The 26,916-nt window shown below is 41.1% G+C and overlaps 1 protein-coding gene and 1 long non-coding RNA gene across 5 annotated transcripts in view; both read left to right on the top strand.

The window, feature by feature from the left end:
- Positions 1-7,303, top strand: part of LOC147571881 (uncharacterized) — a 50,830-nt gene extending 43,527 nt beyond the window's left edge. Inside the window, exon 2 of the long non-coding RNA XR_015247025.1 lies at positions 6,052-7,303. This is a non-coding gene — a long non-coding RNA (uncharacterized LOC147571881). The remainder of the gene's footprint in view (positions 1-6,051) is intronic.
- Positions 1-26,916, top strand: part of SAMD12 (sterile alpha motif domain containing 12) — a 389,558-nt gene that overhangs the window by 283,869 nt on the left and 78,773 nt on the right. For 3 of the 4 annotated variants that reach the window (XM_086695947.1, XM_086695946.1, XM_086695944.1), the window contains exon 5: positions 19,114-19,191. The exons of the other annotated variant lie outside the window; for it this stretch is intronic. In XM_086695947.1, coding sequence (XP_086552073.1) covers positions 19,114-19,142 — 29 coding nt within the window. In that variant the 3' untranslated portion in view covers positions 19,143-19,191. The remainder of the gene's footprint in view (positions 1-19,113; positions 19,192-26,916) is intronic. 4 annotated transcript variants of the gene reach the window in all.

Genomic DNA, 26,916 nt, shown 5'->3' on the forward strand with positions numbered 1-26,916 from the left:
CACAGCCACTCCCCAGTTGTACACCAGGATAAATTAGTAATCAAGACCTTGCTGGACATTATTCCTGGATGCAGTTGAGAAATTTGCAAACAAAAGAGGGTCCTTCTGTGGAAAGCAAAGACTAAAACTGATCTTGTACATCAAGGTTCACAGCATCGTGCAGAATAGCAAAAACAGAAACAACCCAAATGTGTATCAACACATAAATGGATAAACAGAATGTGTATGTGTTGGAATATTATTCAACCCTCAAAAGCAATGTAATTTTGACAAGTACTAGAACATGAATGAACATTGAAAACAGAAGCCAGACACAAAAGAACAAATATATTATTCCGCTTATATGGAGTACTTAGAATAGGCAAATTCATGGAGACAGAAAGTAGACTGGAGGTTACCTGAGGCTGGAGGTGGGGACAAGGGAGGCTGTTGTTGAATGAATACAAAGTTTCTATTTTGGATGATGAAAAAGTTCTGGAAATGGATGATGATAATGGTCATTCGATATTATGAAATACTTGGTGGCACTGGATTTTGCATTTAGAGTAGTTAAATACTAAGTTTTTAAAAAGTAAAAATTTAAAGCATAAATGCATTTGGGAAGCAAATGTATTTACTGATTACAGAACCCCTTATGAAAAGGTGAATGTTGGTAATAAGACAGTAGAAGCTAAAAAATGGACAAAAGAGTGGGATCAAAAGACCATGAAGATTAAAGACAAAAAAAAACAAAAAACAAAAAAAACAAAAACCAAAAACTCTGTTTCCAGGATTGTTGTGAAGTTTTAATAATACTTTCTGGGGAAAAAATATTGCTTCCCTCTTCCCCAAACTGAAGTTGCTATGGTCAGGAAGCATATACATAAGTCCAAATGAAAAGGCAAAGGCAATATCAGAAATATACAGGTAGAATTGGATGTCACACACACACACACACACACACACACACACACACACACACACACACACACACATAGGAGAGAGCAAGTGAGCATGAGAGTGCATGCTTCTGAAAACTCAAAAATAGGTAATCTCACAAAGGACTAAGAGAAGATGCAAGCACCTAAAAAGCCTATAGGGAATCCTTTGAAGAATGGAGATACCTGGGGAAAGGTTCAGTTTCTGGGTCACCTGTTAACAAAGAGTGGAAGGGGTCAGGCTATACTCAGCTATGTCAAAAGCAGCCCAGAAATGCCATGGAGGACAAGCACTCAAAGATGGTTGTTGGCACTTGTACCTGAGAAGGTCATTGGCTGCTTGATGAAGGCCATTTCTGTGCATGGTGGGGGAATCTGAGCTGGGATGGGATGAGCAGAACAGTCTTTTCTGTATTTCTCTATTTGCTTGCTCAACAGAAGCAGTAAACAAACCCTATTCCCAGAACTGTGCTGACAACATTGATGATGGCGGTGCACAAATTAGGAGGTAAACAAAAAGCCATGTTAATTTCAAGCTCCATTAGAAACACAGGCTGGAAAAAAAAAAAAATCAACGTCTGCCAAATAAAAAAGGTCAAAATTGGAAGGGAAAGAAACTTTGATTTTGAGATCCTAAGAAGATAGTGCCAACACTGAAAACATGGGAAGATTCGTTTCCTCTTTCACTTTTGTTAATCATAGGATTTTTAAAAAGCTCTCTTGTTAATGTCTTCTCTGATCAGATATGTGAGGTGATGGAGTCTGAGTCGCATGTTCTTTCTCCTGGAAAAGGAAACCATGCAGAGTTTGGAGTGTAGCCACAGGGTTCCGTTCCAAAGCTGTCTGCTATTTTGTCTCTTATCATTTTTTTTTAACAATGTCCAGTACTGTTTATGACCTTAGCATAATGCGTAAGTATTATTCTTTTGCAGACTCCACAACATAAGTTGTCTCTGAGGTGAAGCTGACATAACATAGTCTTGTCTAAGAGACCTTGGACCCTTTAATCCCTTGTGAAATGTGTTGCAAACCCAAGATCAAGTCCAGGAAATGCACACGTCTTTCTCATAGTTGCTTGTGTTGAAGGGGATGATACATAAATGAAAACCGATATCTCTCTTAACTTCTTTTCTATGTCAGGGCAATGATCATTCTGAGTCTTTGATGATGAATGAGTCTTCATCTGTAAATGTAAAGCCATATGTATTAACTTAGTTTCCTTCCAGGCATTTTTGTAATAGTGAGCCTCACATATGGCTTTATAATGTTCCAGTACCAGATGCCTGGCTGTACTTTGATTCAGTATATGCAAGAAGAAAATATATACAAGAACATCACTGTAACTTTCTGGCTAGGTAATCAGTCAGGAGTTCCATCCCACCAGAGGCAAGAGGTTGACCTTGTTGATTTCTCAGGCTTCTCTCTCTCTGGATTTTATGATGCTATGACTTCTTTTCCCAGAGGTACTAAATTTGAAGAATCAATCACTAAATGCAATCAAATCCACCCTGCCTCCCCCTGAAACTGGGTATTTTTAAACATGCACACATATGTAAACATATATACATTTCAAGAACAACAGATTTCCCTTTTGATAATGGAAATATACTTATTGCTAAATTACATTTTAGGACTGAGATCCAGGTATTAGTTACAGTGGAAAGTGAGAAATTGTAGGAGGTTCTTTTCTTAGAACCAGAACATGGATTATAGCCTGAGTTTAATTAAGTGTTGCTCATGGCACCACACAGGGCTGGCAATTATATTCAGTTTATCTTTTTATGTACCATCTTGACTAGTCTCCAAATATCTTGTCTTCTCCATCTCTGTTAGAAACTCTTTGATATCAGAACTAATGTCATACAGTAGACACGAATTAATGTACCTTAAATTAATGGGCAAAGGAATAGATGTGGCTACAGATTCCAGATGTTACCATTCAGATTTGAGATGTGACCTAAGAAATTTGAGTGAACAAGTGAGGATGTTCCCTGTTCTTCCCTGGAGGGCATCCAAATTCTCCTCCTCTGGCTTCCCTGAGTATTAGACAAGTTTGATTTTTCTCCCTTTGGTCCTTTGCCCTTTTAATCTGCCCCAGCAAAAATGCACAACTCTGTATTACTAGAACGTATTGTGAGGAGTGTTCCCATCTTCCATCACTTGTGTATTGATACACTTACTTTATTGTTGGCCTTAGCTTGAGTTTTATAATTCTCTCAGTTTCCACTGTTATTTTCTAAGTATGTTGTCTTTGCCTTATTTGTCACAGCTTATCAAGATGCCTGTTCTAAATGAGATAGTCCTAAAATACAGGTCAAGGACTCTTGGCCTGTGGACATTTTCCCTAAGAATAACATCAGGCACTAGTGCCAGTGGTTATGTCTGGGAAGTGTAGAAATATGGAAGAGGACAACGTTTACTTTTCATTCTGCAACCGTGTGTATCGGATCATTTTTGTCCATGAGCCCGTATTACTTTTATAACTTACAAACCGATTAGAAAGAAAATACCTGCATTCATCATGACATATGCCATTCTAGCAGATCTTAAAAGTGTTAATGAGGGGTGCCTGGGTGGCGCAGTCAGTTAAGCATCTGACTCTTGATCTCGGCTCAAGTCATGATCTCAGTTTGTGAGTTCGAGCCCCACATCAGGTTCTGCACTGATGGTGTGGAGCCTGCTTGGGATTCTGTCTCTCCTCTCTGCCCCTCCCCTGCTTGCTCATATTCTCTCTCTCTCTCTCTCTCTCTCTCTCTCTCTCTCTCTCTGTCTCCCTCTCTCCCTCTCCCCCTCCCTCCCTCCCTCTCCCTCTCTCTCATTCTCAAAAATAAATGAATGAACTTAAAAAAAAGTTTTAAGTGTTAATGAAATATTGATGAGGTTTATGTATATCTTTAAACAAATGAGCAATCTCATTGTTTTAACATACAACACTTCAAGAGTCCAGTATTTCAGCTTTTGAAGCATTTCATAGGTGGCTGTAATTAAATACTGGTTGGTGATTCATGCTGGGGTCCATTTCTGGGTGGACAGTAGCTGAGCTGCTTTTGAATCTGCAGCTTTTAGTTTTGAATGACACGCCCCCAGTGGGCATTTTAATAATATAGAAGGGGTTTCAGTCAACGGATCAAGAGAACCACTTGCATCAACGCTTTTCATATTTTTATTTCACATTTTCACTCTTGGTCGTGTTCACAGCTGTCACACTGTTCACATGTATGGGTCCTCCATGAGGGTCACAACTTGCTGATTACCCACATCTAGTGGTCCCACCACATTTCACTCTTTGAATTTCCAATTTTTTTCTTTAAGAAAAAATCTTTAAGATTATGTCATTTTTGTCCTGGGCTTTTAGTCCCATGCCAGGCTATTTGATCCTGCTTCTAATTTGTCATTAGCATTTCTACTCAGACTTGTTTGACTTCCTGCAAATGGCTCAACTGTAGTTAGACATCCTCAAAACCTTTTAACCTTTAAGTAAATAAATGCTTACAAGTACATAAAATTACTTGACTCCATAAACGAATGCTCAAAAATGCATTCGGTTCTTATGAACATCTTTGTGTATTGTATGAAGTTCAAAATTGGTAAGGTATGTTTAGGTTTGCACATTGTAGAAGCTGTAAGCTTACTTCCCAGTAGAGTCTGTGGGTAAACACTCAAAAGCATATACAGTTTTATGAACATGCAGTATCTATATGTAATCTGTAACATTTACAAATTAACAACAAATACATAAAAGAGAATGGCTAAATAATCCCTGACCCTGGGCTTTTCCAACCTTAATTGCATCAGAATCACCTGAAGGGTTTGTGGAAACACTGCTGAACTCCTGATTCAGTCAGTCTTTTCTCTTCTAACAAGATCCCAGTTGATTTTGACTCTGTTGATCCAGGACCACATGTCGAGAACTGTCGCCACCCCATTTCTCTTCCTGAGCACACAGAAACACTGTATTTCCCAGCTGCACTTGTAGTTGGATTGGGACAGATGGCTGCATCCAGGCCAGAGGCATGCGTGTACCGCTTCCAAATCCAGCCACAAAATTCCCAGTGTCGTCTTCCACTCTGTCTCTTCCCTTTCCTAGGCAATATGGAGGCTACGTATTGAAGATGGTGGCTTGCCAAAATGGAAGGCACCTGGATCTCTGAGTTTGTGCGTGGAGGAAAGCTGCCTTACTCTCTTAAAACTGTCATGTGAAAGAGGAATACACCTTTATTATAGCAAGTCACTGAGGTTGGGGCAGCATTGCCTCAACTACCCGAGTACACACGACTTTCATGTGATGAGTGCCTAACACTCAGGATACTTTTATTATGTAAATTTAAGTGGAGATTAAATTAATCTACCGCATATTCTCCCAATCCAAATATATATATATATTTAAATTTATTTATACATACTTAGCCTAAAGCCACATGTCAGTTGACCACAAAGAGATTTTTGCCAGTCCTTCAGATCATCTCCTAAATCTGCCTTAGTACATTTTGGGCGGGCTTCCATCTGAAATTTTCTACCTGCTGCTTCTGGAACTCCTGTATTCTCACATTCTCAAAATGGTTACACCCCCAAATCCTTTGCTTCAAATTGGATGAGACCCATGTTCTTTTCCTCTCAAAGTCCGTCACAGGACAGCTCTGCCTGACTCTGTCCTCTGTTCCTCCCATTCCTAGTTCTGCCAAGGAGCTCATCCCAGAATTTGTGACTCTAACTTGATTGAGGCAGAATTTCCCCTCAAAATTTCCCCTCAGAATTCCCCTCAGAATTTCAGAGTAAGGTCAGTGGGCTCAGAATGATTCATCTTTCATCACAGTCCTAAGCCATGAGACCCTCCAGAAAAATCCCTATTCATTGATTCTATGCCAGCACTACTTTTGCTGAATGTTACCCACCCCCTTTCTCTGGACCCTGACTAGATGTGCATGTCCCCCTTCCTGCACCTCCCAATCTTGCTGGATTTGACCACTTGCCTACTTGGGTTTCTGCTGGGCTTTGGTACCCCATTTATCTGTCAGTTCTGCACAGACCTCCATGTATTGTATTGCATGACTAAAGTAGACCCTAGTCAAGCTCTTTCCCTTCTGGTATGCAGATACTATATCATTGCCCATATTAATATGTTTCCCCAACACAGAACTGGACCAAAAGCAATGATGTCTCTGAAATATGTCTTAGGAAAACAACCACTTCACTCAATCCTTTTCTTGCAAACTGCCCCACCACTACATTACATGAAATCAAAGTCTCAAGATTCAAGAAAATAGAAGATGCACATTTTAAAACAGTGACCATTTTTCTGATTATACGAAAGCATACATTTATTGAAGAGAATCTTGTAATTAAGAAGAGTACAGAAAGAATAATCCATCTTCGATATAGCCTTTAGCCAGAGGTAATCTCTTACATATTATGTAATTTATAGTTTTTTTTTAATCTATTGCCATGCCATTGTTGTATAGGTGGCTACTTAATATTTCAATCACATGTTTAGGCCATCATTTATTCAAACAATCCAGACAAATATCGCTTGTGATTTTCTTATCATATTTAAATAGCAACATAATGAACATTCCTGTACCTAATCTTGTACCCATTCCTTTTAACATTTCTAGGGTACATGTTTTGCAAGGTAATCCCTTGGTAGAAGCATAAACAATTGAGTTAAATACTGTAAGAAAGAGCTAAAATGGTTAAAAGTGATTATGTCTGGCAAGAAGTTTATGAGGATGGGCAGAAATGGGCAGATGAATACCGTTTTCCATTATAAGTACTACATTTTATTTTTTCTGCTTATATGATTAAAAGTAAACATTGTATAGAAATAATTTTTCCCAAGTAAAACAAAATTATGCCCATTTTGAAGAGTTCATACAATATCCCCATATGGGCAAGCTGCCCTTCTGAGAGTTTATAACAATTTACCCTCCCATCAGAAATGTGAAACCATTCCTTACCTACAAAAGGCTCTATAAACTAGGTATTTCTTTTTCCTTTTAAATATCTTCCAATTAGGTATAAAATGACATGCAATTTAAATTTGCATTTATTTTACTGATAAGATTGAATTGTTTTCCTGTCTGATTGGCCATTTATTTTTTTCCTTTTGGCTTTGAAGTGAACATACCAAAGCTCATACATTCGATGTATGCTGTCCTGGTGAAATTAGTGACTTCAGAAGATGATGTCCTTGTACCAGTGATATGGCCACAGCTTAAACATTTGGATAACTCTTTCTGAATGACCATCAGAGTCTGAGTGACATTCTTTTGGATATTCTTAGGATCAGTTACATCATCAGGTTTTCTTCTGCGCTTCTAAACCATCCATGCAAACAACTGTCCCTGGAGCCATGAGAACATGAACAGAATAAAGGCCCTTGTAAAGCACCACAATCATTTCAGTATATCTGGTATGGAAGGCTTCTCACTACCTTCCTCATTGCAGAGACTTCATATTTAATACATTAGTTAAAAGTTGTCCATTAGTCTATATGTCTATGTGTCATGATGAAACCTTATGCACATGGCCTTACATATAGCAGACACTTAGAAATTGTATCAAGAGTATGGACTGAGCATACTTTTGACAAGAATGTCATTCATCCTACCATTTTTGTTTGTTTTATTCACTGTTCTATCCCAGATAGCTAGGAGACTTCCTAGCACAGACCAGGTAGTCAACCAGTGTTTCTTGGATAAATGGATACATGATGAACATATAAATGAATGAATGCACAAACCAACACTTAACAATCGGACGTCAAGGCGCAAGCTTCGTTTCCCTTATTTTGTAAGATAACACATGATGGCAAGTGCTTCTGAATAACATTGGTGAGAAATACATAATAAAAGTTGAATGGCACCGAAAAAGGAACAAGCTTCAGTTCTAACCTTAGCTCTGTCAGGGAGTGGCTGTTACCTTCTTCACTCCATCAGTGTTTATGGAGTACCCACGATGTGCTCTGCACTTTTTTTCCTTCAGCTCTATGGAGGAATAATTGACAGGTATAACTGCATATACTTAAAGTGTATGAAAAGTGTCTGATCATTCGATAGGCGTTGCCAAGATGAAGATAATTAACATATCCATCCTGTCACTGGTTAACTCTTTGGGGGAGGGGGGAGGATTCGTAAGATCTACTCTCAGCAAATTTCATGTGTACAATACAGTATTATTAACTGTAATCACCATGCTGTGCATTAGATCCTCAGGAATTATTCTTCTTCTAATTCAAAATTTGTATCCTTTGATCTGCATCTCCCCCTTTCCATACCTCTAGTCACTAGCAACCACTTTTACACTGTTTACATAAGTGTGACTCTTTTTTACATCCCCTATAAGCGATACTCCGCAGTTGTTGTCTTTCTCTGGCCGGCTTATTACAGTGCCCTACCTATCCATCCACATTGTCACAGATAGCAAGATTTCCTTCTTTTTATGGCTGAATAATATCCCATTGTGTATATATGCCAATTTTCTTTATCCATTCATCCATCAACAGACACTTGGTTATTTCCATATCTTACCTATTGTGAATAATGCTGGAATGAGCATGGAGTGCAGGTATCTCTTTAAGATACAGATTTCAGGGGCGCCTGGGTGGCTCAGTCAGTTAAACATCTGACTTCAGCTCAGGTCATGATCTCACAGTTTGTGAATTCGAGCCCCGCTTCAGGCTCTCCATTGACAGTCCAGAGCCTGCTTGGAATTCTCTCTTTCCCCCTCCTCACCTCTCCTCCCCCACTCAGGCTTTCTCTCTCAAATAGACAAACTTAAAAATTAACAACAACAACAAAAAAAGATACAGATTTCATTTCCTTCAGATACATTCCCAGGAGTGGGGTTGTGGGATCATATGGTAGTTCTATTTTAGATTTTTTGAGGAACCACCATACTTTTTCCGATAATTACCATACCAGATACATTCTTACCAACGGTGCACTGGCGAGGTAGGGTAGAGCATCTCTGGTTTCAAGGAGGGCACAGAGGCATAGTCTCCATGAAGCCCCATCAGTTGAGGTTAATTTTGGTAAAGACTGGGGGGTCCTTAGTGGCCAAAACTGCAGGGATCCTGGCAGGCAGGGCTCTTGAGGTCCTCAGTAGCAAAGGCTGCTAGGGTCCTCCCGTTGTCCCTTTCCCTCCTGGGGGGATGTTCTAGCCACGGGAGTCCCTCTTCACCCCACGCCTGGCATGCTGGCACTCAGAAGGGCAGCATAGCTGGGGTTGTGGCCTCAGGAACACACGGAACTACCTGGGGCCTGGAGCACAGGTGTACTGGCCGCGGTGGTGGTGCTGGTGCCTGAGTTGCGGGGCTCACACAGTGACTTGGGCCCTAGGGGAGATGGAATGGTGTGCAGCAGCAACAAGGGCCCAGTGCTAACAGGGTGCAGCAGTGGCCTGAGCTGAGGGGGCGGGGGGTGCAGCACAGTGCGCCCCGGGATGGCAGTGAGAGTCCCGATTCGGGCCTCAGGGGACAAGATGCAGAGCAGTAGCCGGTCAGCCCTGGTGGTCACGAGTGGCACCAGGACCCAGAGAGCAGCACACGGCAGCGGCATGACCCAGCAATGGAATGTCAGAGCCTTAACCCGGGACCTACGGTGCAGGTTGCAGAGAAGCGATTCAGCCGCAGTGGCGGTGGATCAGTGCTTGGACCCAGGATCCGGGGAGTGGGGCTCAGAGAAACAGCAGCACAGCCCCGTGATGGCGGGTCGGAGCCCTGGCCCTGGACTCGGCCTGGGGTGCCATGCGGCAACAGCTCTGGTCCCCGTAGATGGCAAGGTGCTACAGTGTCCCAATCCTGGAGGGCAGGACAAAGCAGCGAGTCGAGCCCCTGAGGGCAGGTCTCACCTCAATGGCAGCTCCAGCCTGGGGAGGACTCCAGGCAGCTCTTTCTGCTGGATCTCCCATTCCTTGTGTGGCAAGATTCTGCCCCCTCCCACCCCCTCTCCCCTCATGGGGGGGGTGGGGGGGGGGACTCCCTCCAGGTGCTGAGCTGCTCCAGACCGGGCAATGGGATCATGTGGGTAAAATACCTCCCGCGCTTTTTCTCTGCCACCTCCTTCAGTCTGTGAAGGATTCTCTGCAGGATTGTTGCTTCTTCACGGTAGTGCTCTGCTTTCCCAAAGGTGTTTTCATCAGCTTGTAGTTGTTTATTGTTTTTGTTGGGGAGATGCACCTTGCAACCTCCTAGCCCGCCATCTTGCTGGCGTCCGCCTTGCCGTGCACTGGGCTGAAGGCCAGAGACACCCCTGGGGTATGACCTACAAGCCCTGTCCCCAGGGAATTTACAGTCTAGTGAGAGACAGACAGTAATCAAATGTTCCCGGATAAATAGGGAACGGCAGACATTGTTAAGTGCCTGGCATATAACGGGTTCGCCTGGCCTGAGAGCTCAGGGAAGCCTTCCTTCTCTGACGAAGGGATATTTGAACTGGATAGTAAGGCAGAAGGAACATTTTGAACAGAAGCTCAAAGACAGAAAATAAAAGCCCTGTGCATTGGAGAAGCGGACGACAAATGACTCTAGGGAAGCACAAGAGAGGGTAGAGAGCTTTGAGAGATGAAGCTGGAGAGGTCTTTGTTGCTCTTTGCTCTGTGATGAGGGAGAGACACACGGACCTGTTTTAGGGACATAGCACCAGACAGGTTTATTGTGAGTAGAAAACATACGTGTGCACCTCTTTGCTTAATGTCTGATATGACATTAATTAAACAGGAAATGTTTGGTTATGGTCACTTTCTTTTCCTCTTTCTTTCCTTTTATTGCCTGTCTTTTGAGTTCATTACGAACAAGAATTTGGTCTTCTGTTTCGGTGGATCCCCTTAGTGCCCGTGCTGGCTGTGAACTGCTTGGTAAATGCTCAATACATGACAGCTGGCTTACCATTATTATTACTAAGCAGTCCTTTGTATGCTAGGATTTTACATATATTTTCTTACTTGGGCTTTTCCTTAATAAAAATTACTTTGGATTTATAGTAATAAATTGAGTTTCTGGCATCTGATACTTTCATATGTGGAATTCTGCATCTTTGTTATCCACTGATATTTGGGGTTTGTGTCGTTTGGGCACGGTTTTATTTTCCAATAAGTGGAGTATTGGTTATTTCAGAGCTTCAAAGCATCTCTAAGATTTAGAATGATGAAAAATGTAATCTATATATATTGAATCGCAACATGTATTTTGCATCAGAGCATTTTTTGATAGCTATTAGAAAAGTGTATAAATACGGAGATTAAATGAATGCATAAAAGAAAAACATTCTTTCACCAATAATTCGCTGCTCAAACAACAAAGCAATAATTTAGAGCTCTGACCTTGTAATTCAGCTGATTAGAGGAATCTAATTCTCTTTTTATTTCATATTATGTTGTATCTAATTGATGGAGAAGTCTAAGTGAATCAATATGCCAAAAATTGACCTGGACAGACTCCATTTCTTTTGTGTCTGGATGACTCGTGTGCCCTGTCTTTCCAATTTTCAAGAAAAAAAAGTTTTCTTTTTTATAACTGCCAAAACTTCAAAGAAAGCCTGCCTCTTTCTCTTTCTCACATAATCACATGGTAAAGTTTCTGCACCCCAGACTTTGCTGACAATCTAGTGACAATACACAAAATGGGATAGAATGCGCCCCAGTCTCCCTTAAGTGGATGAGCCTCAACAGTTGTAAAAACCCCCTTTTAACCAGATCTGTGCAATCTGACCCAGCCCAGTGCTCAGAGAGCAGGTCAGAGGGGAAGGTACAAAGCATCACCTCTTGTTGCGGGAGCCTACATGGTTCTTTTCTTTTTCTCCCTGCTTATTGATGGTAGATGCAAGATAATATTTACACTTCACACATCACCCACCAGGATTTATTGTTGTTACCATCTTTTTCATCCTTCTGCTTTTATTAAGAAGTCAAGTTCCTATTTATCTCACCTCTCGGTCCCTCTTGCACATCCAGTTTTGTGCACTGGCCTATTCATAAATTATTAATGCACAGTGTAAAAAACCATTCTGTTTTTTTTTTTTTTCTTTATAGAAACAGGCCCTCCTGACTTGTAGCTACTGGTAATTTTAGCTGAGCTTCAGGGTGCCTGAAGCACGCCCCACTCTCCTGGTGAAGAAAGCGTCTGAAGCTCTTCTTCTGCTAGTGAAACAATTAACTCTATGTTCCGTTAGCCAACAGTGGTGCTCACCTAGGTCGGTCGTGTTTGTTAAGCCTGTGTCAGTCTGTTCAGCCTGCTCAGCTCAGGGGGAGAGTCAAGATGTGTAGCCGGGCTCCAGAGATTTGGGGTAGAAATGAAAAGATTTGCACTCATCGAACAAGAAAATGGCATTTCTGGCTGTCAATCTGGAAGGAAGTGCTTTTCTCTCCAGTGTTGCACAGCAGGCCCTGCTCATGTCCCCGAGTGTCAGCTCACGCCTCGTTGCTGAGTGAGCATTTCCCCCACCTAGCCTGTCAGGCAGACATGTCTGACATAAAAGCAGCTATCCTCGGACTGGGAAGCAATGATGCCCCAAATTGGGGCCAGTTCTGTTCAACTGAGGAGATTGTGCTGAATCTTACCTTGGTGTTGGGTTTATTACCAACTCTGACATGTGACTTCACTGCCCAAGAAATCACGGGTCAGAGTGTTTGGGTAGAGCTGGCTTGAGTCTGGAGACCTGGTGAGGGGCACTCCATTTCCCTGCCACGAGCCCTCACCTCTCCCTGCAACACCTCCTACATTGTTGAGGACCTGAGTGTGCCAGTCGAATGGTTGTAGAGGGAGTTGGGATGGCTTGAAGGAACACGCTTTGAGCCCTATGGGTAGAAACTGTCATCAATTGGGACCCATGATCAGATTGCATATTGGGGGTATTTTGCATTTCACATCTTCAGCTGGCTTCTAGCTGCACACATCTGGCTCTGATTTTCACCAAAGTGTTAAAAAAAAAAAAAAAACTGGGCTGTGGTAATCTAAAAAAGATATAATTTCCTAAGATAAATCTGCTGAAGAGAACATGCATTTCGAAACCAAATGTAAATTGACTTATATGTTTTCTGTTTTCAGCTTTATATATTGGCTTTTCATCCACAAATACTGATTAAATGACTAGAGTGTGCTACCACTAAAGTGAGCAAAACACACATTTTTCTGGCCCCCAAGAATCTCACCATCAAAGTAACATTCCTTTCAGTTATCCTGAATCATCAGACTTGAGTGTGTCTAAATCCATAGCCTTAACACTTTAAATCCACTATTTTACCACATCTAAATACCTTATAGCTCTAAATTTCAGCATCTTGTGTGTTAAAACAAGGGGAATGGGTCTGGGTAGTCCTTAAGTACCTGGGAAACATTCGGCTGTCCTCTGCCATTAGCACCTGTGGGTTCTTAAGGCTGCTTAACATTTCTGAGTTATGAACCCTGAGTAAGTATAAAATAAAATATTGTCCACTTTGCAAGGGTTTATGTTTTGTGTTTTTTAATGGAATGAAGATTCAAGTCCAGCCTGGCCTAACAGTATTGCAAAACAGAAGTAGCTATTACTGTATTGTTGCTATTTTTTTTTTCTGTGAATCTGTAAATACTGCTTTTGATCCAAGGATTCCAGAATGTGTTTTATTAGATTTACCAAAATCCCCTGATTCTGGCATGCTGCAGTTTATACTAGGCAATAGAATTGGGATGCTAAAGCATTGCTCTGTCTCATTTTTCTTCTTTTATAGACCCACATGCAGGAGCACAGATGAAAAGGGACACATATATTCACTTTCGCCTGGTAAAGCAGGGGCACACTTAGGATCCATTGTTAGGTGCCTGAGGAGTTATCATCAGAGAGTCAGCTGTGCCAGCTTGACCTGGCCGTGTTGACTTGCTCCATGCTGACAGATTCTGAAGTCACACTATTGTGGTTTCAAGAAACAAAACACATGACAGTTTACATCCATCTTTTATGTTCCTCCAGCTTTTTCTTTCCATGTTAGAAAAGTGACAAAAAGTTCTTTTTTCAGGGAACTAAATGGTAATAGATGATAATAAGGTATCTTCAGGAAATTAGTAAATATTTTCTTTCAGAGCCAAGGACACGTGAAAATCAGGCCTCTGAAACATCAGCCAGACACTGGAAACTCTCGTGATTTAGTTTCATTAAAGATACCAAAGAATAATTAGACCATAAGGGGATTTCTGTTTTCCATTCCCCAAAGACTATGATTAGTAGGTGACTTTCCAGGTCATTCTTTTTTCCACTTCCTGATTTTCCCCCTTTACGAAAATTGTTTGCTAACGATGGGAACAAATAGGTTGGGAGTACTGAAGCACCCTGCGCGGTATGGGTGGCCCGGGTGTGCTGGATTTTCATTTTCATCCAGTAGACCTGGGCTTTCCTGCAGGCCCGGATGGGGACTCTCTTTTCTCCTCATCTAGACAGCCAAAATGATAGAACTTGGCAATCTTTTCTTTGCGTTATTAATCTTTAAAAAAAAAGGGGGCAGGGTGGGGAGTGGGCACTTGGGTGGCTCAGTAGGTGAAGCTTCCAACTTCTGTTCAGGTCATGTTCTCACAGTTCGTGGATTCAACCTGCATGGGCTCTGTGCTGACGGCTCAGAGCCCGGAGCCTGCTTCAGATTCTGTGTCTCCCTCTCTCTCTGCCCCTCCCCTGCTCAAGCTCTGTCTCTCCCCAAAATAAATAAACATTAAAAAAAACATAAAAAAAACCATACATAAAAAAATGTATGTTTAGAGATAAGGTGAAGTTATTTTATTTGTTAGTGTCCCTAACACATAGACACAGGGAAATACTGTCACAAATAAGGAAAGACTTTCAAGGTTTTCACTGTACTAGGAACTGTACGCAATTAAATTGAAATTTAAATATAAGCCAGCATTTCAGTTAAGCTGCTTATTAAAATAATTAGGCCAGTGAAGCGAGGAGCATGTAAGCCAAGAAAATTGTGAGGTTTGGTTAAAATGCTCTCACTGTAGGTATATACAGAATTGAATGAGAAAGTTGTAAAGCCATTGGTTTAATAAATAAAAACTGTTCTACACTAAAAGTCAAAAGACAACCAGAAAAGGACCAAATAATTTCTTTTATATTTATAAATTCATAGTAATAGAAATCCTGAGTTGGCAGGGATTTTTGTGAAGCCATTTCTAAACTGGCCATTACCAAGTTCCTGTTTAAAACTTATCTGTGCCTGTAAGTTTTACTTTTTGAAAGATTCCCTTTACAATTTGCACTTATTAAGTGCCAATTAACTTGATTTCCCACTAAGTAAAACCATGATCCTCCAATTAGAGTATTGGATCAGCATGAAATAACTAGTGTTACCTCTTTCAGTTAATATAATTTAAACAAAAAGCAAATAAATGTGACATTTTGATTATCCTGTGTAATCTTATTATGGGTAAATGTATGATTTTTGTGAGTCTTTTTCTGAAAAGCAAAAATAGGGCAAGGAGGCTGACTGCCACCTTTGAGGGCTACAAGTTGGAAGCCACTGTCTGTTCCAGCCCCTTTAATCCACGGTGGGTTTAATGGCTCAGCCTCTGACCATAAAGTGCTGCACAAGGTCAAGGCTAAAATATAGTTCTCCCTATTTTTTGTCTAGCCCTCTCTTTGCTAAACCATACAGCCACTTTATGAACTTGTGAGGCTGAGAAGTTTTGAGTGCTGTTAATTCCAAGATTTTAGAAGTACAACTGCATTCGAAAGACCATAGAAATAGCACTGTGGTAACCCATTCTCTATTCTGGATTTCTCATTAGATTTTCTTCGTATCAAATTGGTCATTTAAAAAAAAATGTGGTCTCATGTGCAATGCCGTTATATAAGGACCATAATTTCTACTCAGCTGCTCCACTACAAGAGTTAGCAAATCATTGAATCTTCCTTATTTGAGTCCTTTAGTGTGAAAAGTGCCACCCTCAAACCCTTCTGTTTGATCATATAATCAAGTAAGACCTGGAAGAGCTCGGAAGACCTCTCTCTTAAATGAATAACTGCGTTAAGATTGCTTCTTTCTGATTATAGCTACATTTGGAATCCAACTCTGTATTCTGGGTATCACAAAGCAAGCTCTGTATTCTGTGTATCACAAAGCAAACTCAGGTGTGCTGGTGGGGATTTAATAAAGATTACACGAAAATTATTTGAGCAGTACTAAAGTGCAGTTAGAACTGTGTCCTTTCATGGGGCACCAGGGTGGCTCAGTCGGTTAAGCGTCCAACTCTTGATTTCGGCCCAGGTCAGGTTATGATCCTGGGTCATGAGATCGAGCCCTGTGTTGGGAGCCTGCCTGGGAGTCTCTTGCTCTGCCCCACCCCATGCACATGGGCACTCTCTCTCTGTCTCTCTCTCTCAAAATAAATAACCTTAAGAAAAAATAGAACTGTGCCCTTCCAGAACTTTAGGGAGAGTAGGGTTGACATTAGAAAAGTCATAGCAGATAAAAAATATAGTGTGGCCAGGAATTAGAGTTGGTGACAGCAACTTAGGGAAGTAGCCACAACCCTGAGTCTGGTTAGCACTATTGTAGGCTAGGACATCATAATGAGTGGCTGGTCCATCACACCTGGCGACGTCCTATTTTTAGACCACCTGAGCATGCCGTGAATGTGTGGAAGGCTGCCATTGCTTACTAAAGCCCTTTGGAAAATGTGGACTCACTGAATGCCACACAGGCCCCCTCATATCAGTCAAGTCACATTTGGAAAACAGAACCTTTAACTGCCTGCCATTTTGAGCTCCTGCCACGGAGCCTCTATCCCTAGGCAGCTTCAGGGGGACAATTGCGAGATCTAGTGGGTGTCTCTGTCAACCTATCCGTTAGGAAAAGAGCAGAGTCAGATGTGATATATTAGATGGCCCTAAGATGGATCGCTCTGAAAAATCTCATATTGGCAAGAGTAATTCAAGTTGCCGGGAATCCAAAGTTTGCCATGTGACGTCCCCAGAAGCCTGATGAGGTTTGACTGGTTTACTCTGCTAAATGAAACTGCTGAGATGGCTGTCACGAGGTGATTAATACAGTGCATAAATCTTAACTATGGGAAAAAAAGGAGATGAATCAATGCGTGCATATATTGGAAATGTAATGAAGCCAAATTGAAGCTACCAGGATTTGCTAATATATTACAGAAAAACAATATCGTGGTTAGTGTTCCTCCTTGGTTGGTCTCCTTTTGAAAATGGCCAGGAAGACATGTTTGGTTTTATTTTTTATTGTTTAACGCAAGACACCTGAATTGGCAACAGAACAGGAGAGTAATAATGACATAGTGAATATGTGCTGCTGGTATTTACCGTTCGCTATTTATTCCCACCTTGTTAATGGAGAAGAAAAAAAGAAAAGAAAGAAAAAGATTGGCTCAGGTTCCCTCCAAGCCGCTATTGAATGCTGTTAGTAATCATATACAAAGTTTTGGTAGTTTTCAGAGTAATTAGAACCCCAGAGCAAATAAACACTAAATGAGCTCTCATCTTTGAAGTTATTTTTTTTTCCTAACTAAATAGCTCTGTTCTGCTATAATTATATACCAGTCATTATGAAATTAAAAATCATTTTAAGTGATTGGATTTTTTTTAAGAAGCATTTGTTTCTTGCTAATTATTATGAACTAATTGTACTTTATGATGGTCTACAAGAAATCTGAAATCACTGCCCTAGAGCCCCAGTCCCCGGTGGTTGCAAGCTGCATTCCAGAAGGAAAACAAGTGATGAGAAAGAAGGTCCATGGCCATCAAAATCTGAATTTTCAAAACTTTGAAAATATCTGACTTTCTGAAGGTCATCACAGACAGCACAGGGTGATGGCCTAAAAAAATTTTATTGTCATATGGACCTGAATTTCATTCCAGCACTACTAGAAGCTAACTATGATCTCTGGCATTTTAGTTAACATCTGTAATCCTCGACTTTTGTATTCATAAATGGGGATGATAATACCTACCTAAAGCCTTGTTTTCAGGATTAAAGATAATATCTATAAAACTTTTAGCACAGAAACTGGCATCGTAGTAACTATTGTTATCACTGCTTATCATCATTTCCATTGTTATTTTCGTGATAGGAAAATTTACTCCCGCTCAGAGGCCAGAGCTTGGTCTTCAGGACAGGTAGCGCGTGACGTCCTGTGATAGTGTTTTCAATGGCAAGCTTGGATCTCTCAGGAATTAAGGGATTTAAATGTTCGGCAATCCAGAAAAGCAGAAGTTTTCCATGTTATTTTCCTATCCTTATGATCCAAGGCCAGAGTAAGCATGGGTAGAAAGTGTGACTGTGCAGACTGTATATTTATTAGGGGCTTTCTCATAAATGAACAAGTTCTTGAAACCCCACCCATTCATAATTTCACGAAGATCCATACTTTGCCAATACCTCCCTAGGGCAACAAGGAAAACAAAAGGTATAAACAGTAGTAATCGTAAATTAAAACATCAAACAACAAAAACCCCTACAGATGTATCACGAGTGACCCTTTTCCCCTAGTCCTCTCTTTTTTTTCTTTTTTCTTTTTTTTTTTCCATTTATTACAAATTAATATCATGAGTTACACAGATGAGTAAAAACTGGGTACGAGCTGATTCTGTCAGGAGGCAGGGTGATGATGAATGTCAAAGTTAGGGTTTCCCTCTGACTCTGCATTATCCCAACTCTTTTGATAGATAAACTATTTCTTTTTACTGTCCTTAGGTCTTTTTTCTGCCTGTTCATTTTTAATTTTGCTGTTAGTTTAGAAAACATTCTTCCTTCATTTCTTGGTTCCAGATACGGAGTTTGCTGAGTGTTTCTTACTTTCTAGGCACAAGGTGCTTCACACATGTTATCTTAAATAGTCTTTAAGTCAGCTCAGTATTAAAGCTGAGAAAAAAAAAAAATGCAGGGTCATAGAGATAGTAAATGGTAGAGCAAAAGTTTAAGAGGGTTCTTTCAGACTTGTGAAGCCAGGCTGCCTTCCTGACTGTATTCAACGTGGTAGGCACAGATTGGTGATTTCAGGAATACCCACCTAAGAAACCAAATTCTGATTCTGAATATAGATTCTGTGATGGACACTGAGACTGTGGCTTCTTAATCTGACCTATCTAAACCTCTCTTACCACTCTCAAATGGAATCTACCTAGTTCTTCTAGTGCATAGGTTGATTAAGAGTCACAAATCCACCTGACACACAGGCTTGCTTCCTTCCTCCCTTGATCCGTCCCCTTCATATTCACAGACTCCTGGTCCACCACCCTGGATTCCTAGTTTAATGGAGCAGGAGAACTCTGCTGGCTTATGACACATCGCCTCAGGGGTAAGAGAAGAAAATGTTCTCATCTCTGTGGAGTAAGGGAGTGGTAGTGTTGGCCTTTATTACATTTCTTAAAGATACTGGAAGGAAAAGGCTGGATGGATTTCACAAGAGGGAAGGAAGACAGATTGATGAGAAACAGGAAACAAACCACGTACAGACATGAACAGTCCCCAACAAAGACAAGAAAATTGCCATCCCTAACTGCCTCTTGGACGGAAAAGCCCAACACATCTTTCTGACATATGCTTGCCCCACCCACCAAACTCAAGCATCACTGTTATACAACCAGCCATGCCCTGTCTTTCTCCAGGCATCAAACGAGGGTTCCCAAAGGGTCAGACTTCTACAATAGCAGTTACTAGCAATTGTCATATACCCACCCTATGCCACGTACTGGACTAGGTCCCATTCAGTCTCTGCAATAATTCTGTGAAATTGGTAAATTATTCCCAGCTTACAAACAAGAAAACCAAGGCTGAACAAATGTCAGCGAATTGTCTACTGCCACACAATTAGAAAGGAACAGATCTGGTATTGAAATGATCCCATGTTGTCTCCAAATCCTGTGTCCATTTTCACTATGCCATATTATCTATGCAGGACAGTTCTTCAAACATGCCATTCTAGGGGTGCCTGGATGGCTCAATCACATGAGTGTCTGACTCTTGATTTGGGTTCAGGTCACGATTTCTCATTTTGTGAGTTTGAGCCCCACATCAGGGTCCTCGCAGTAACGGTGCAGAGCCTGCTTGGGATTCTCTCTCTCTCTCTTCCTCTCTCTGCCCCTCTGCTGCTTGTTCATTCTCTCTTTCTCTCTCTCTCTCTCTCTCACTCACTCACTCAAAATAAACTTTATTTTTTTAATAAACTGTAAAAGAAAAAAATATGCCATTCTAAATTAGTAGGTCTTTTGGAAGGATGATAGTAGAAAGGGGAAAAGGGTCTGGGCACCTGGGTGGCTCAGTCAGTTAAGCTTCCAACTCAAGTCATGATCTCACAGTTCGTGAGTTCGAGCCCCGCATTGGGCTCTGTGCTGACACCCTGGAGCCTGCTTCGAATTCTGTGTCTCCCTCTTTCTCTGCCCCTCCCTGTCTTGTGCTCTGTCTCTGTCTCTCAAAAAATGAATAAACGTTAAAAAAAATTTTTTTAATAAGAAAGGGGAAAAGGGTTTTCGGGAAGTTTGTTGATGCCACAACCACCTGAGAAAATAGCATTGGTTTCTTGTTTTTTAATGGCAACATTCCTAGTTCATTAAATACAACAAATTCAAGCTGTTATTTGGATTGTTTAGCTTTTTCTGCTTACCTACTTCTTTAAAAAAATCCTGTGTTCTCCCAAAGTTTATATGATGGCTATAATATGGGCACTATCAGATTTTCCATGGAAAGATTCAAGACTCATGAGCGCCCGCTGCAAAATTTGGGCAAAATGGATTACAAAATCACTCAGAATTGTGAGGTGTCATCTAGAAGTCCACCCATGCAGCTAATATTCCAGACTCCTTCTTATGACCATTTCTGAACAAATATGACTAAAAGCAGAGAAACAGGAAATCAGGAGGAGGCTGCCTGGATATAAGAGGATAGAGCAGCACATAATCCACACTTCTGAACCTACACAGAAATCAGAAGGAACTTTAGCAAGGTCACTTACCTGTCTGGGATCATGTAGTTTCAACATCACATGACTTTCTATCCACGACTTTTCCAAGATTCTCCTATAGCCTATTTTCTAGAAAACAGTGATGCCAAGTATATAATATGTCACCTCTAGTAATTGCAAGGAACTTAATGAATTTTACACCAGCATTTACAGTCAGTCTGGATGTTTCATTTTTGTCTAGATAGTAAAAAATATCCTATGGGTGAAGTTTGGAGGGAACAGGGGTACACCAGGAAATCACAGGCATTCACGTGTCAGTCTAACTGTGTAGATGTTCAAAGCAGGATATGTGGATTCTTGTCCAATTCAGTGGGAAAATTTATAGAATCTTGCCACTTGAAGGGAAGTTAAGAGGTCATCCTAGCCAGTCCTGCCTCAAGCAAGGTCCATGCCCAAACTGCAAAAGACAAGGGGGTTGGCTTATTGTTTCATCTATCTGTAAGAAGTGCAGGAAAGTTGGAGCTTTCTTCATTTTATCATAAAGGGGGCAAAAAGTGACTATCAGGTTTGCCTATAATGAATCTAAAATAATATATTTGGAAAGGTTTCATTTAAAGAGCTTGATAGAAAATTACCCACTGGGGCACCTGGGTGGCTCAGTCAGTTAAGCATCTGACTCTTGATGTCAGCTCAGGTCATGATCTTGCAGTTCATGATATCAAGCCCCAAGCCTGCCTGGGATTCTCTCTGTCCCTCCCTCTCTGCCCCTCCCCTGTATGTTCGCTCACGTGTGCTCTCTCACAAAGTAAATAAATAAACTTAGAAAAAGAAAATTACCCATTTTATTGACATGAAAGCTATGACTCAGAGTCCTCTCTCTGTTTTGAGAATGAGCTAATACTCCTTCCAGAATGTGATACATAATACTTTAGGGTGCCACTGGGCATCTATACATCAGAAACCACTATGTCTCCATACTTAGGATTTATGCATGGGAACATAACCACAATAGGGGAAGTTTCTGGATGAAATTCCCAGATAGTGAGAACAGAACCCTACTCTGCAATCCCAAGACAAACCCTATTCCATATTTATATTCCATTTTCATCTCCTCTATCCATACATTTGCTGTTTGGAATCTGTTAATTCTGTTCCCCTTCATCTCTCTAAGTTCTGGCCCTGCCCATTAGACCCAATGGAAACCCTCTCTATAGAAGATTCAACACTTGGTCTTTCTTACTCTTGTCTTTAGCTTTGCCTCACAAACTAGTTCAGGTGTGGCCAGTAAGCTTTTCACCTCATTCTTGTACCGATTTAAATTGGATATGGCTGATTAGATGAAGATTGCAAGACCATTTACCAGGTGTGTGTGAAGAATGCTGTGGTGGAATCACGGCATATTTCATGGGTATGCAAATGAGGAATAGAACATTTGGGCTGCATATCTACCCTTCCAAAGCTAGCCCATCAGTACCTAAAGAATAAGAATCTCTCACTCTGGCTTTTATATTCCTTGCATGCCTGGTGTGGTTCTGACCTCATAGTAGGGGCTCAAACCATATTTGTTGATCAATGTCCCAAAAGGTACCATTGACACGTCAGAGAATAAATTCTAAAGGAGTCTGAAAAGCAGTATCTTGTTTTTACCAGGAGACAACACTTCCCCTAAAAGTGAAGTGCCAGAGAGGGAGCACCAAGCATTTTTCTCCATGAGTCCTAGCCAAATATAAAACGAAATTCCACATGCAGCCACACTTGGAGCTGGATTTATTTGTAATATGTCGAGGCTCATTCGAATTTTTCTTGTTTGTATATTTAATCCATGGTAGCAGTTGTGTCCAACTCATCCTACCTGATGCCTAATTTGGGTTTAAATGGTCTACTTAAAGGGAAAAGAGGAAAAAATACAAAATATATCTGACTGATGAAAAGATAAAATGAAAATATGGCAGGGAACCACAGCTCATGAAAACAGCCTGCCTGATAAAAATAGTCATATTTGCTTTGAAAACCTGCACCTCTTCCTGGGTTTCTAGAGGGAACAACTGGGTGGTGCCAGCTGAAGCATCTGAATCCTGATCTCTGTCCAGTTTCAGCAAATTCCAGTAACATTTGAGGTACCTTCTCATTTCGTTGAAAATAAAACTCCCATATAGTTACAGCACTTACTGCCTGGGTTAATTGGAATTTCAACTTCAACAATTTCTGTAAGCTTAGAGAAAAATGTATGTTTGAAAGGCAAGAGAAACAAATTGCAGAAGACTGACAGGTTGGGCTTACAGAGAAGTTTCATGTTCTTTGGATCATAGGAGAAATGGCCAGCTGCTGGAGCCCAGCTTTCAACCTGCTCAGCAGATAGCCTGCGCCAGCCTGTACAGGGAGATCAGAGGCAGGAAGAGCCTTTACCTGGCTTGGACCTCACATCTGTAGAAAAACGGGAAGGAAAATGGACTTGGAATGAGAAGACCTGAGTTCAAGTTTCTCCACATGTTTGACCTTGAACATGTGTCGTAGCCACTCCAAACCTTGGTTTCCTCTCTGAAAAAAAGTGGAAATATATATTCTTGCAATATAGGATCATGATGGCCAGATAAGAAAATGGAAGCCGGAGGACTTGAACTGTAACCAAGGCAAATTAAGCTATTACCAAGCAGTGTCACTCAACCCCAGTTGCTTACCCCTTTCCCCAAATCACTTGCCTTAAAACAGATCATTTTAAGTCTTCAGTGGTATTGACCTCATTTCTACCAAAAGTACCTGAAGGATATAATTCCTGTGTAAACAGTGGCTCTCCATACCTACTTGATGGGAGAGGATATACAGTTTGATGTGACTCCCTAGGGACAAACCTAGCCTTTAATGTAGAAAAATGGATGCCAAGCAAACTTTAGGGAGGGTAGAGGAGGTATGGCTTTAGAAATTGGGGGCTGGCTTCTAACCATCCTACTCACTAGGATGTCTACTGAGTCATACTAAGGAAGCCTATGACCGGAGTTACTCAGCACTCTTCCAGCTTATCTCAGGGCCTGAGTCAGAACCCCTCCCCCATCCAAGGCAGGTTTCTAAGGTACTTCTAGATGTTTCATGTCATTTACAGAGATGACAGCAAAAGATAACATATCTTCTCTTTCTCTGGTCAAGAGATTGTTACTTTATGCCAAATGTCAGCAACATATTCCTTTTTTTCTTTTTTCTTTTTTTTTTTTTAATGTTTTATATCTTTTTGAGAGAGCACAGGCAGGGCAGGGGCAGGGGGTGGGGGCAGAGTTCTGAAGCAGGCTCTGTGCTGAGAGCAGCGAGCCCAATGTCAGCAATCTATTCCTAAAAATGCCTAGTATCTACTAGAAGACATCCATTCATTCACCTAACATTTGTTACACACCTGTCACAGAATGTTTTCTGCTCTAGGAATTGACGGTAAAAGGGTGAGCAAGAAAGAGTCCCTGCCTCACAGCACTTGCATTCCTAGACCCACAACCACTGCACACAGGAAAGCACGGAAGGAGGGGGCCTCCTGTCTAGACACGTGCAACACGACATTTTAAAAGAGCACTGGATTCTGAGTCTTTAGTCTGGCACTTCTTTCTCTCTTACTAACTCATCATGTGACCTTTCTTTCTCATCCTCTATGTCCTGATCTATGAAATTAGAGGCCAGAATGAGTTCCCACAGGACCCTTTCAGTTCTAGAGTAAGCTAATTGGCAAACCTTAGGAAAATCTGTGCATCAGGTTCCATATTTAAGAGAAATTATGGTATTCTCCAGACTGATACACCACTAGCTGTTCCTGCAATTGAATTTAGATGAGATGTGAATGAGTTTTAACTATGTCCCTGTAAACATAAGGTCCCGTGAAGGCTGTTACTAGGATGAGGTCACCAATGTAGGACGAGGGAGGGCAACCTTGTGATTTCTACTTGGGGACCCAGAGTGTACCCGTCTGCCACTTAAACTAAAAACACAGACATACTTGTTCCTGAGCAGGTGGTTGACATAGCCTGCAATTATACTTTCTAGAGAACGCAGAGTGCTTGAGGCACGGTACGTATATAGTCATACAGTTAAGATAAGTCTCAGTTGCCTAATGAGAAAATAACCCCCTGCCACCATTTATGTGTGTTCTCAAACCGGTTTCTTCTCATTTCTGAAGAATGTGTGAACCTTTTCCTTCCCTTTTGCTGCTGTTTGGAGCCTGCTCTTGGAAGCTGACCGAAAACTTTTTTTTTATTGCTCCTAAGCTTGATAGTCCAGAGTCATAACCTCCCCCCACCCCCTCCCCAGGTCATTAAGTACTATCAGCAGCGTTCAGGCCACCTTTGCTATATTTCCACTGAGGGCTGTAGTACAAAATCACCCTGGAGGTATCAATGATGATAATTTTGTCCTTGATTCTATCTCAAACTCGAGTTTACCCTGCCCTGGTACCATAGAGTGGGCAACGCAGCTGACTGGAGATAAGCTGTATGTAGTCTGAGTGACCATGCTCCTCTCTGAGTTGCTTGGCTACAAAACGGCACTAGGGGAATGCTTTGCATTTGTTCTAACACCATAACAATGGACTCAAAAGTCTGTTTTGACTAAGAATGAAGACATTGTGCTATCATTTACACAGGGATTTGCTTTTGGAATTCCTTGTTCAGCTAAAGAAAATGTTATGACTATTGATTTTGTGGTTTATCTGGGCACTTGCAGCAGAAGGAAGCCTACAAACATTTATTGTGCTTCCCGCCACCCCCCGCCCCCACCCGTCACCACCACTAAAATGGCCCAGTCCTATGTGCCAGTGGAGAGAAAGTGCAAGGATCCACTCTGAATCTCAGTAGTATCCTTTAGAAGGGAATTATTTGCAGATGAGAAACTCGCCAAGGTAAGTGTGTTGGAATGTGTTGCTGTCTGTGCTCACGTTGTCTGCTGACCCAACTGTTTCTTTGGTGAAGTGAATCCCACCGGGTCAAGCAGTGCATCTCCCCTTAGCTGTTCCACAAAGAAACACAGACCTCTCAGACGCACATGAACAGGGTTGTGCTGCACGGAAATCAGCAAAATTCATCAAATATGCATGTCTTGATTACAATGTTAAAATAGACTTTACTTATTCCCTCTTATGTATATAAAACACTGATGATGCACCCCACAATGTCAAACTGAGGAAATGGTGGGAGCATTAACTATTTCAGTTCTGTATCTGACGGTTATAGTCTTTGCTACAGTTGAGAGCGTAATTCAGATGTGGACCAGAAATGGGTGATTAAAAGCAAGTTTAAAAAGATACAGTGTTTCTCTTTAAGGTTTTCCCGAGTCACTCTAACCCATGGAAATGTCTTCTATCTTTATCTTCTTTCTCTGAGCTTACTGTTTTTTGCCCCTCAGTTGGAAATTCTGTACTGCTTTAAAATACCTAGATTTAAAGATTAAATTTCCAGGGTGCCTGTGGGGCTCAGTCTGTTAGGCATCAGACTCTTGATTTCGGCCCAGGTCATGATCTCATGGTTGTGAGATTGAGCCCCAACATCGGGCCCAACATCACTGAGCATGGAGTCTGCTTAAGATTCTCTGTCTCCCTTTCCGCTCCCTCCCCCACTCTCTCAAAAAAATAAATAAAAGTAATAAAAATAAAACATAAAAATTAAATTTGCTTACATGTTAAAAAAAAGATACAGCGTTTGCCTCACTTCTCACGTAACCATTTCCGATTAATGTTCATCATAAACATTAATGAGAAGAGGGTAGTGTATGATTATTGCCTAATATTAAAATACACAAGGCACACCCCAGTTTGATCTAGATTTCCTTCCAGTTAAAATCATGGGAAAGTGTTAGGATGTTTTTCTTTTCATGTGTACTCAATAATAAAATACTATTAGTCCGATCAGTAGAAGGTCTTAAAAAAATAATAAAACTAACACCAGCTGATTGTAATTTATCTTTCAGAAAAACAGTTGTTATAATTTCCATTCCAGGGAGGGAAAAAATTGTCAGGGGTGAGCACTTCTGCGCATTTTGATCACTTGGAATTCATCTTCATTTTTGCATCAGAGGCTGAAGCAGCCCCAGACCCAGATGTGCAATTGATTTTTGTTCAATTTCAACTCTGGGGAAAATTACACAGAACTGCGTAATTTT

The sequence above is a fragment of the Puma concolor genome, chromosome F2 (genome assembly GCF_028749965.1).
Source record: "Puma concolor isolate L17-30 chromosome F2, mPumCon1.1.hap2, whole genome shotgun sequence".
Taxonomy (NCBI): domain Eukaryota; kingdom Metazoa; phylum Chordata; class Mammalia; order Carnivora; family Felidae; genus Puma; species Puma concolor.